This window comes from Glycine soja, chromosome 16 (genome assembly GCF_004193775.1).
Source record: "Glycine soja cultivar W05 chromosome 16, ASM419377v2, whole genome shotgun sequence".
Taxonomy (NCBI): Eukaryota; Viridiplantae; Streptophyta; class Magnoliopsida; order Fabales; family Fabaceae; genus Glycine; species Glycine soja.
Window position 1 is genome coordinate 31,009,939 of NC_041017.1, and position 11,988 is coordinate 31,021,926.

Consider the following 11,988-nt stretch of genomic DNA (forward strand, 5'->3'; position numbering starts at 1 on the left):
GCAAATTCAAGAGAGCCCAATTCTCTCCCAAATCCCAACTAATTCCAGCCAACCTACAAATACTCCTTTCCTTGAACATTGCATCACACGCACCGCCCCACTACTCTTGCAGTCTTGCCACATAGGCAGTTAGTTACTTGTTTTGACCAGGTGCACCCCTTTTCTTATTAAGTTATTATTATGGACCTTGGGTTTGCACCAATGTTTTAAGAATTTTGTTTTACTAAGGGAAATTTTGATACATGGTACCAGTAAAATATTACTATTTACTAAATTTTTAAAATTTGTAAATTAGACATATACCATGTACAAAAGGAAATTTAGTTGCCAATTTTTATGTATTTTGTTTTTAGTTGCATACTGCTCTATATTTTATACATATATAATTGGTATATATCAAATACTATTTACTATATGTATATAGCGGATTATTGGCTTTCCGCCATTTTCCGCAATCTGCAATTGATACCACCGTGTGGACATTCAAAAGCTGACAACAAAATCTTTCTGAATTGAGGAATCAAAGTCAATAAAAATCTTAATCCCCTCATGTTCATAGTTCATACGATTGCGAGTTCCAAGTGGTGTTTAATACCACTCTACAGCCTACAATGAGTGCATATGGAGGATCCATGCATCTCCAGCTGTAGACAAAGAAACTTATCAGATAAAGTCCTATGAAGGTAGACACACATGCATTAGAACAATGAAGAACTCTGATGCAAACTCAACTTGGATTGCTAAGAAACTTGCAAGTTTATTGGTTGTTGATCCACATATTAGCTACCCTACAATGAGGCAAGTCTTACTTGAAAAATATGGAATTATGCCTTCAAATGATATGCAATTGTATCGGGCTAAGAGAAAAGTGCTTAAAACAAATAATGGTATACATGATGTATCATATAATGATTTGCCACCATAGGCACTTGTTGTTAGACATAACAATAAAAGAAGTATAATCAAATTGTGTATGGAGCCTAGGGTGTCTAAGAACCCCTAATTTAAAATGATTTTTGTCTGCATTGGTGCAATCAATAAGGGCATTGTAAGAGGGTGTAAGCCATGGTTTGGTGTTGATGGATGTCACTTAAAAGGTCCTATGGGAGGTATCTTACTTTTTGTTGTTTGACTAGATGCAAACTGAGGGATGTTTCCTATTGCGGATACAGTGGTTGAGATCAAGAATAAAGACTCATGGAGGTATTTTTTGACATTACTAAAAGAAGCATTGGAATTCATGCCTGAGTGGAAGGATGACTCCTTTATCATTATGTCTGCTTTGAAAAGGTTGGTTCAATGATCACTTTTAATTGTTATTTATTGCATTTAATTTTGTAATGGTTACTTTATTGAAGAGAACAAGAAAGTAGTAAAGCGCATTGTACGTTAATTGAAGAGAACAAGAAACTACATGTTTTCATATCAGAAGTCTAGAAATTTAGAGATCATTAGGTATTTTGACTTCGATTTTTTCAGAATGTCTTAATAGTAATCATTCCACATAAGGATCCACATTTTGCTATGAGACATCATACTAGAATTTATGATTGCTAAATTATTGTAACTAATTTGCCTATTGTTGCCAGCATTAAGTAACCATCGGGTGTTTTTTGAAACAATATCTTAGCGGTCTTATTAAGGATTCAACCAAGTAAAAGTTTGTTGACATAAAGTATTTAGTTGTTAAATAAAGAATTCAAAAAATACAAATTTGTATAGAACATATAGGGACTCATTCCATGCTAGCTGATCCACTTACTAAAGGTATGACACTTAAAATTTTTCATGAGCACACTGCTCATATGAGTGTAATTCCTGATAGTACTTTAGTTTAGTGTGAGTCTTACTTATGCTTTATATCTTATGGTTTACAAACATTCTGTTGTTTGAATTTTCTGCAGAAATAAAGTTGAATTTTATCACTTCATTATCAGTTTGTTTTGTTTGCAATATTTATGTTGTGTTTGGATAGATCTCTATTAAGAATAAAGTTTGTATCAGTTGGAAATAGACATGACTAAGATTACATTACATGTAATTTTCATGCTGCTTATCCATATTGACCTATGTCATTGAGTATACTGATATAGTGGTCATTGGGGTCTAGTTACATTTGTTGTAGTGACAAAAGTCGCAATGATTCCATTATTGATACATGAGATGGACTAGGTTGTTAAGGTGGAAGTCTGAAGGCAAATAACATATAGATGCACACTTATTTTTGATATAATTGTTACAATATGTAGATCAAGTGAGAGATTGTTGGGATATTCTATTCCAATAATTAATGTGGGATAATATTACAAGACAATTATATTAATTATTTATCATTAGTGAGTTTTATTTTATGTGATCAAATTAAGTGAGTCCGTTAGATAACTAAATCAGATGATATAGACTTAAATGAGCAGATGTCAGTGTTGACCCATTAGGGGATAATGGGAACCGTATTAGGTTAACACACTATAAGAAGACTATAGTCACTAATATACTGAGTTGTCACATATAGTTTCTCTTCTATCCATCTGAAGAGTTATGAAAGTCTTGTTAAGGAATAAAGAGGTTTCGATTGATGAAGAACCATGAAGTTACCGGTTACGTTGTTAGTCGGTTATCCGTTCCGTAGCAGATCCTAAGAAGAGTACATAGATCAGAAATCACCTACGGATTCAAATTTCGCTGCGTTTGTTTGATCAATCATTGTGGATCCAGGTATTCCTAAAACTCTTCTTGATAATCTAATGTAATGTATTCTTGGTGGTTATTGATATTTTATAAAGATCTTCTAAAATTCCAACACTAATGACTCCTTTTGAGCACACCATCTTGGACGTCTGAAGATTAATCCTTAAGCTCGAGATCTGACAAGAGTGATTAAGGACTGAGGAAACAACTTCCACTTGATCCACCATGGCCTTGCAGAACAACAAAGCATCATTTGCTAAAAAAACAAATGGAAATCAGGTGGACCTCCCCTCGAGATAGAAATAGGATGCCAAACATACAAAAATTATATGAAAAATATGTATATTATTCAATATATGTTGTTATAAGTAGTGGAAATTAAAACATAAAAATTAGAATAAATTACACTAACTATTCCTAAAGTTTTGTGTAATTATATAAACATTTTTTTTAAATCATCATAATCATCTCCATTCTATTGTAGAGAATGTTAGTATAATATATGACAAATGCCAGTGTAATATTTTTAAACATATAAACAAGTGTTATTGTAATGTTTTAAAACATAAAGAGATGTTAGTGTTATATTGTAATGTTTTAAAACATAAAGAGATGTTAGTGTAGAAATAGAAAAAAATATTATGTATGATTTGAGAAAAACTCATGGTGCGAGTGCGGGTGTAATTTGTTCTAAAAATTATACAAGTTTTACAATAAATGTAATTTGTTAAAGACTTAAATATGTTTCTTATAAAAAAAAATTTGCTAAATAATTTTTATATTTATTTTTGTTTTGGTCTTATTATTTTGTTGTACCTCGTAATATATCTATTCTTTTAATCACTCTAATATTTTGTTCACTTTGAATTCATTCATTTAAAAAATATTTGATAGGACTATAAATAAATTATCTACATATTACAAGTACAAAATCCAGAAAAAAATTATTAGAAGTACTAAACTAAAATAATAAGGAGCAAATTAGAAAAAAGAAAGTTTACCAGGACCATTTTGAAAAGAAAAAAAAGTATAAAGACAAAAAATAGTATATTACAGAAAAAAAATATTTGAACCCCCTTTAAAATAATCATTTGACATTAAATAACTTTTAGTTTTTTTAAGGGGACTTTTTGTCTTATGAATGGATAGTGAAGATTACTACTCTCTCACTCTTATAATTTTCTCACTAAATACATACTTTGAATTAGTAATTTAAAATATTTATATGTAAAATTGATATAGAGAATCACAGACATTATTTTCTGTAGGAGAAAAATTAATAGATGAAAAAATATTTAGCAAAATATTAGCAATAAATTAGGACCAAAATTCAGTTTTTAGGTGATAAACTTTTTGTGAAACATTTTATTTTGTATTTTTTATATCACTTTCAGCCTAACAAAAACTTTTAATTTATAATTTTATATCTAAATTATCAATTTATTGTTATAATTTTCCTAATAAATTTATTCATTGATAATTATATTATTGATTGATATCTTAAATCTAATCCATGGTTAAGAGTTTTGCACTCATTGGATCATTTTCTTTGGATAGTCAAACTATTTTTCCATCAATCAAGACTATAAAATTTATAATCAATTGTTTTCATCCTGTCATACTGAAGATTCTTATATAGTAAATGGCTAGTTTAGTTCTAAAATTGTAATTCATTGTAACTTTAGTCCTTAGATTTAAGGAAATTCACAAAAGTCTCTAAAACTACAATTGTTTGCGTCTAAGCTGTAAATTTAACCACTTATTATTTGGTCCGAGAGCATGTGTTAATATTATTTCATAAATCACATATATGTAACTTTAGACTAAAATAAATATATGACGAATCAAAGTTTAGATTTTTTTTTATTGAATTCCATTAATTCTAAGGACTAAAATGAAAACAAATCATAATTTTAAAGATTAAATTATCATTTATTCGATCCTAATATCTAAAAGAAAAAATAAAATAAAATACAAGAGATCCTAAAATAATGTTTAAATTTAAATTCAACGATCGGCAGTGAACTACACTATTAATCTTAATTACAAAAAACAGGGTTATCAGGACATTGATTAAAAAATGATATACATAAAGTTTTAAGATTTATTATGAAGACACTTTTTTTTATAAACCTTTCTAATTTTTTTATTCCTTAACCAAGATCTCAAAAACATGTAGCATTCTCTTTCACTATATATAAAGTTCCTTATCTATGAACTTCAGAAGTTCTCTGAATATTTATGGTCCCTACATTCGCTGGTTTTCTGTGTTTCTGAAACAAAACTATCGAAGTGTTATCTTGCTAATCCATTGGAGATTTTACACCTTTGCAAGCTAAGCAGCAGAAGCGGGAGCAAGAACAGCAGCAGGAGCAACACCACCAGTGGTTGGCCTGATAAGAAAAAAAGAATTTCATTACCATATCCAAATGAATACCATGATCACATAAACCATGATCAGCTAGCAAATGGTGCAAACTTACAGCCCCACAAAAACTTTGAATGAATCATATATTCCCCATTGTGCTCCAGTGAGAGTTCCAACCATAAGAATACGAAGAGGAAGACCACGGGTAAACAGACCCCATAATCCAAGCTTCTTTACAGCCTGCATTTTAGAAAGAAAAAAAAAATTCAGTACTCCAGGAATGTGTTTTTTTCCATTAAAACTATGAAACCTTACAAGTATGATTTTTTTTAATTTAATTTTTATGCAGTAATTTTTTACACAGAATCACCGTTGGTATGAGTGACTGTTTGTGATTAGTGCATATCCTATGTACTTTTTTTTTTTTTCCTGATTTCTCTATCTTCAAATAAAAATGGAGCAGTTCATAGAACATGATTGATGCAGTTAAGAAAATTGTACCAACCATCTTGAAATACATAATTAATTGCATCAATCATCTTCTATGAGGTAAGTCCTTTTTTTCCTATATTATATACTTTTTTTTTTCAAATGCAGTTATGCAGACAAAAGACCAAAAACAAACAACATTGATTGTACATCAAACCAGGCACTTACATCACCAACCGTTGCCCCTTTGGAATTGTTCAGGAAAGAGACGAGGTTATCAGCGGGATGAGAGACAGTGGCACACAATATACCAGCCATGTATCCACTGACAATGCTCACACCTAGTTGCAGGGAATTGCTGCATTCATATTTTGGTTTGGGGATGGCATGCTTATAAATCATCTCAACTATGTTCTCATATGAAGCAAATTTCATCATTGTATCTGCAAGAAGGAAAATTATATACACTCTAAATAATGATATATAATTGCATCCAAAATCATCAAAAAATGACAACAGATTAGCAATTTTCCAAGGGAACTCCTATAAAGAGGGGAAAAAACACAAAAAGGAATCATTGATAAGATTTTGTATGATGACAAGTTTTCAGATTAGTCCTTATAAGAACTTATTAAATTTCACTGTTACCATATTGTTTCACTAACTACATAGGAAAATGGCAAACACTACTATATAAATCCTACCGAGTTTTAATAACACATAAGAAAGCAAAATACCAACCAGTATCCCCCAGAAAAAAAATAGTATGTTAGCAGACATTTTGTGGTCAAATTGGGACTTAATCTACAACATATATTACAGACAACAGGAAACAAAATAAAAACAAAGTGACATTTTTTTGTAAAAAAAGAATATGACTTAATAAACTAAAATAGGCAACACATGAGCAGCCAATTCAGCAAAAAGAAAAAAGGACTTTATGGTGCAAACTACAGAATATACGATGGGGGGGGAACTTACATGGAACTTGTCTTCCCCATAGAGGAACAATTCCCTTGTACAACCTGAAAGCATATGACATTTCATTATAAGCTTATCCTAGTAAGAGTATGAATCATGAATAACATATACACCTTCATAGAAAGGGATTAGGTGTAGTCAATTTTTTCACACATTCATGCAGTCAATGCATTGTAATAGAACAGCTAACTCAAAATTCGAAAGCATGTTCGATTTACTGATATAAAATATGAACTGTTTGATCTTCATTCGATGATTTTGTGTTGCTAACTGTGTGAATGCATGGAAAAGCAATTGCAGGGAATCTAGATCCCTTGACACCACCTTCTACTACCAAAAAACGGAAAGAGTTAATTAAAAACATTTATAAAATCATAATCATACCCTGAGACTCCTTCAGTTCTGACCAACTTTGGTAGCCCATCAGCCAGGCCTCTAGCGAAACCAGGCTGAGTTTGAACTCTGACCTTCACTGCCTCAAATGGGCAAAGAGCAACACCTGCAATCAACTCGGCAGATGCGGATCCAGCTAGGTAGATCAATGTCTTGTACTTGGTTGCATACTCTGGACCAGCTATGTCAGAATAGTACTTCTTGAAGAACTCATAGAATCCATATTTGAAGGCACCCTGAGCACTGTAACCAACAAGGGTAGGTCCCCACCCGCGGAAAAAGCCCCTTAGTCCCTGCTCCTTAAACATAACTCCAAATCCAGTGCTGGTGTTCTTGTACTTGACAGGGTCAATCTGAAAACTAACTTAATGTTAACAGACAAATCAAGCACCAAATTACTTAAAAGTTCGCTATTGTTTTTTTGTGACAAAAAATGCGTAAGTGTTTTCTAAAGATTAAAGTGAAATTCAAATGCATAAGTGCTTTCTAAAGATTAAAGTGAAATTCAAGCATCAACTCACTTAAAAGTTAGCAATTGTTTTTTTGCGGCTATGATCCTGGTTGCAGTTAGTGAAATTCAAATGTAGCTAGAATTGCAGTGGCAATACAAATATACAATTATGGATATACATCAAAACTATCTACATTCGTATGGAGAAAATATTTTCTGTTTTCAATTTTGATTGAAGTGAGGCATGAAAATTGAATATGAGAGAATGCATTGGCAGGCAAAAGGGTTATGGAGAGAGTGATACCTGTATGTTACATTTGACAACGTCAAGAGGTGTGATGCCGGTGTGAGTGGGGCCACAGCTGAGGCTTCCACCAACGGTGCAAGCAGCATAGAACGACGGCGAAAACATCTCTATATTTCGATTCTCTCTCGGAGAATGAATGGCGAAACTCGAAGCCTCCATCTTCTTCTTCTGCGGCGAGGGAGAGGAATAGAGGTAGCTCGGAATCAGAGAATGGCGCCCCAAAGTGTCAGAGTCCACGGGAGCCATCAAGGAATGGAACAATGATAGAGATCAATGGCACTGTTTATGTTTTGATTCGAAGGAATCGAACTCAAGAACTAGGAAATCACAACTGAGCTAGACTCCTAGGTGAAAAAAAGAGTTTAACTTGTTCGAAGAGAGCAACTAAAGAGAGAAGAAATGAAAGAAATTGTGGTGTGTTAGTTGTTCTGCTTTTAGAAGGAAACTATTTTCATCTCTTGCGGGTTTTATATCCCCAACAATGTCGTCGCGCGAATCTTCGTGGCAGTTTGAGCCTTTCACGACTTCTACAACATAGAGGAAAGAAAGACCAACCAAGTTGGAGTTTATGATAATATACGCATGCAATTTACTTTTATCCAAACAAAATTGGAATAAAAGTTGATCACTTATAGGTTACAGTGCCTTTTTATTTCTCTGAATATGGCTGCAATTTCAAATTTGTTATGGGTCAAAATGCTCAACTTTGAAAGAATTTGGTCAAACAGATTTCGGGTCAAAATGCTCAACTTTGGTGTATGAATATGTGATATCATTAAGAGGTGTCAATTGTTGAGAGTAAGAGGCATGAATTTAGCTTGTCTACTATCCCTTCATTTTTTACTATCCTATCAAAATAACATGAAAGTTATATTAATATTTAATAATAACATTTAATTTTAAAAATAATTAAAATAGTATAATTTTAAAGGTGCAGCATGACAATATAAAAAAAAAAAAATAGACAAATCAATTAAGGAGTGACAATAGAAAGTCAGATACGGAGAGAGACATATGTTTCTAGTTCCATACAGTTTGGAAAGTACACCAATCAGGCGGCGGCAGTAAACTAAGTGGTCGAATCTTGGAAAGATCAATAAACGCCACCTTCCCCTATGGTTCCTTCAGTTTTCAGACTTTTATTCAGTTTGATTTTGACTTTGATTTCCACTTACAATTTCTGGAACGTAACTTTTTACTAGTATTATTACAAATTTTGTATGACGTTTCTTGGATTTGGCTCCAAGTAAAGATGAATGATTCAGTTTTTTTATTCATCTTACTACGTTACCGGTGGATTGGATTAAAGTTTATAAATTTAAGTTTGAGTTAAACTTAAAACGTGTAAATGTAATTTTGATATTTTCATTTTAAATTTTAAAATTGAGAAATTTGGTTTTTTTGTTTTAAAAAAATTGTGATTTTAATTTTTTTTAAAATAGAGAGATTTGATTTTCTTATTTTATGAAATTTTCAATTTTAGTTAAATTTTTAATTTTATTTACGTTTTATTTCTTTTATTTTAATCCAATTGAATTTTAGGTTTAACATATTCTATAAAAAATGATTTAATTAATTATAATGTAAGAAACAAAAGAAATAAAATGTAAATAAAATTGAAGATTAGATCAAAATTGTTGATTTTTTTAAAAATATGTGGATCGAAATTGTGAATTTTTTAAAATATATCTCTATTTTAAAATGTGAAACTAAAATTACAAAAATTTTAAAAACAAAATGACCAAATATTTCTATTTTAAAATAAAATGGAGGAACAAAATTATGAATTCAACATGAGGACAAAATAAGCAAACTTAAAATTACAAGTTGAGCTTGCAAAAGTATTCCAAATTTTCTCCGAATCTCCATTTCCAAACATAGTTTTGGAGGCAACCAAATATAACTTCAAAGTGGTTTTACTCTTAAATATACTTTTGAAACCATCCCAATGGAAATCCATACTTGCCTTTAATGTTTGATTTCATTAGAGAAAAAAGAGAGAGGAAAATAAAATAAAAAGTGAAAAAAATAGATAAACATTAGAGTATTTGGATTAAGAGAAGGAAAAAAAGGGAAAGAAAAAGTTATTTTTTAGTTACATAACAGAAAATGAAGAAAGAAAATAATATTATAAATTTAAATATTCTTGCTTTTGTATTGGAAATATAATTTTTTTATTTATTATCTATTAAAATAAAACGTGTGTCTTAGAGATAAAATTAGTAATTGGGATATCTAACTTTATTTATTTTTTTGTTTATCCTTTAACTTTTTTTCTTTTTATTTTGATTCTCTATCTTGTTTAATTTAATTTCAGTTTAATTTCATTGAGATAGTAAAAAAAAACTGCCATGATTGACAAAAAACAAAAACCACATTTTTCAGTAAAAAGATTGTTTCCTGTTGTTACACTTGTAAAATGTTGCTTAGTGAAAATTATTCTTGGCAAAAAATTTCTTGTTAATGCTAGTGAAGGCTAAGAAAATTAATTGTTATGTTAATAAATTCATGATTTATTTTAGCCAAGACAGAGAATTAGGAGAATGAAAATCTTGTAAAAAATCAAAGTACTTTCCTTTTAATGTTGGGTTGCACAAATATAAAGAATTTGTGGTAAAGTTAATGTTTTATTTTTCAATAATATCTTAATAATATAGATTTTTGTGTCACCCTTTATCACATTGACCAAAATAATCAGATTTGACTGAAGCTGTTACTTTTAAGGGTTCAAATTGAAAGAAATGTGGAACAAAAATGATCACAATTGAGACTGAATACAAAGAAATTTCTTAAGGTATGGCATGAATTTTATACATGTTAAAAGGCTAGTAATTGAAATATGGAGGAGAAATAGAATGAAAGAACACTTCATCTGGTGGGAGAAAATGACATCTTACGAAAAATATCACCTATGGTAATTGGTAAATGCTCAAACAACTATGCTAGATATCAAGAAACTGCAGAGCAGGGTGCCAACAATGGCAGCTGCACAATCCAACCTAGATGAACCGGAAGACTTCTTCCCAACAAACTCACCAGAACTTGGCACTGGTGGCGGCGAGGATGCCTCTTCCTCAGGAGGAGCTGCCCAATTCATAGGTCTATCAGCACTTGGCCTGGGAAAAAAAGAGGTAATACCAGGTGCTGTTACATAAGGTTTTGGAGAAGCTGAAATTGTTGGCTCAGTACTTGAGCTGAGAACTAGTGAATTGGCTAACACGACAAGCACAAAGACAAAGGAAGATAACTTGGAGCTAGTAGCCATGAAATCCTGAGAACTTCAGCTAAACAGAAGGATGTAAATAGTGATGTAGTCAGGGAATGTTGGTGAACTTTACCAATGTGAATGTGTGACAATATATACTTGAATTTGGTAATACGTCACGGGAAAGGCAGGGGGGATGTAATGTTTCTAACTTTTGTTGTCTCTTTGCACATGTATTTATGAATGCCTTTGGTTTCTCTTTATTTTGTTTGTTGCCATCAGTACAGAAAAGATTCCATTTTTCTAAGGGATGAGAGGGGAATTGAACCTGTGCAGTAGACAATGCACTTGTGCACAACCGTGAGTCATGTACTACTGCAACTAATGATAGGTTCTTTCACATGCTGAAGGTTTTGGACTTTTGAATACACTGGTCCCATTTATTTCAACCCTTTTGCTGCTGCTTTCCCTACCCCATGTGACCTGGCTTGCATAAGTCCACGAGCCATGATGCGGCCAATCAATTGCTAGTTTTGAAAATTTTCGGTGAGTAAATTAAGTATACTCAAGTAAAAGAGAGACATACAAAACGTTAAGAGAATAAAAGGCATTTACTGGTAATGTAAAAGTTTTTATATTGTTAATCAATCAAAAATAATAGTTAGTATAACTTTTAAAGTAATTATTATATAAGCCAATAAACTTCACATATGTCAGTTTTCAGTTTTTGATGATGACAATATACAACATTTTACATTGTCATTACATGTATTATTTATTCAAAACTTGAGTCAGTTCTACAGTTTAAAATGGGTCCATAAGTTTTCATGTCTTGGAATCATATCTTGTACTTTATTTTTCAAGATGGTTAAACTTGTACCTGTGCATCTTAGTTCCACAGACTTAACATCACTTCGTCTTGAGTTTGAACTTTGGGAACAAAGGAAAAAAAGGATAATAGAAGCAAAAGTTTACCTCTTTAAATGAGTAGCTGATTCAACTTAGATTAGTTGAAATTCAAAGTAGCTTTCAGATAATAATGGTATCATGCCTAAAAAAAGTGAAACAAATTAAAGATTCCACATACCAAACTTTTCCAAAGGATTTAATTCACTGAAACCAAAAAGTACTATAAAGCGATACTGGCCACGGTTGAAGTTGCTAAA

At 31.4% G+C, this 11,988-nt stretch overlaps 2 protein-coding genes across 2 annotated transcripts; both read right to left on the minus strand.

Annotated features, from left to right (window-relative positions):
• Positions 1 to 4,656: 4,656 nt before the first annotated feature.
• On the minus strand, positions 4,657 to 8,090 carry LOC114390061 (mitochondrial phosphate carrier protein 3, mitochondrial-like). Its single transcript, XM_028350743.1, has 6 exons — positions 7,615 to 8,090; positions 6,851 to 7,212; positions 6,467 to 6,510; positions 5,714 to 5,928; positions 5,172 to 5,296; positions 4,657 to 5,081 (listed from the first exon to the last, which is right to left on the minus strand). Exons 1-6 carry the CDS (start codon positions 7,861 to 7,863, stop codon positions 5,024 to 5,026), a joined length of 1,053 nt encoding a protein of 350 aa, XP_028206544.1. The 5' UTR covers positions 7,864 to 8,090; the 3' UTR covers positions 4,657 to 5,023.
• A 2,456-nt stretch (positions 8,091 to 10,546) lies between these two features.
• On the minus strand, positions 10,547 to 10,882 carry LOC114389958. Its single transcript, XM_028350654.1, has one exon. The coding sequence runs from the start codon at positions 10,880 to 10,882 to the stop codon at positions 10,547 to 10,549; it is 336 nt and encodes a 111-aa protein (XP_028206455.1).
• Between the last annotated feature and the right edge of the window lie 1,106 nt (positions 10,883 to 11,988).

Coding starts and splice junctions, on each gene's coding strand:
- LOC114390061 (XM_028350743.1), bottom strand. CDS start 7,863: ATGGCTCCCGTGGACTCTGACACTTTGGGGCGCCATTCTCTGATTCCG. Junction 5,929..6,466: donor ATGGGGAAGACAAGTTCCAT/GTAAGTTCCCCC, acceptor TCCTTCTTGCAG/ATACAATGATGAAATTTGCT. Junction 5,082..5,171: donor TTCAAAGTTTTTGTGGGGCT/GTAAGTTTGCAC, acceptor TTTTCTTATCAG/GCCAACCACTGGTGGTGTTG.
- LOC114389958 (XM_028350654.1), bottom strand. CDS start 10,882: ATGGCTACTAGCTCCAAGTTATCTTCCTTTGTCTTTGTGCTTGTCGTG.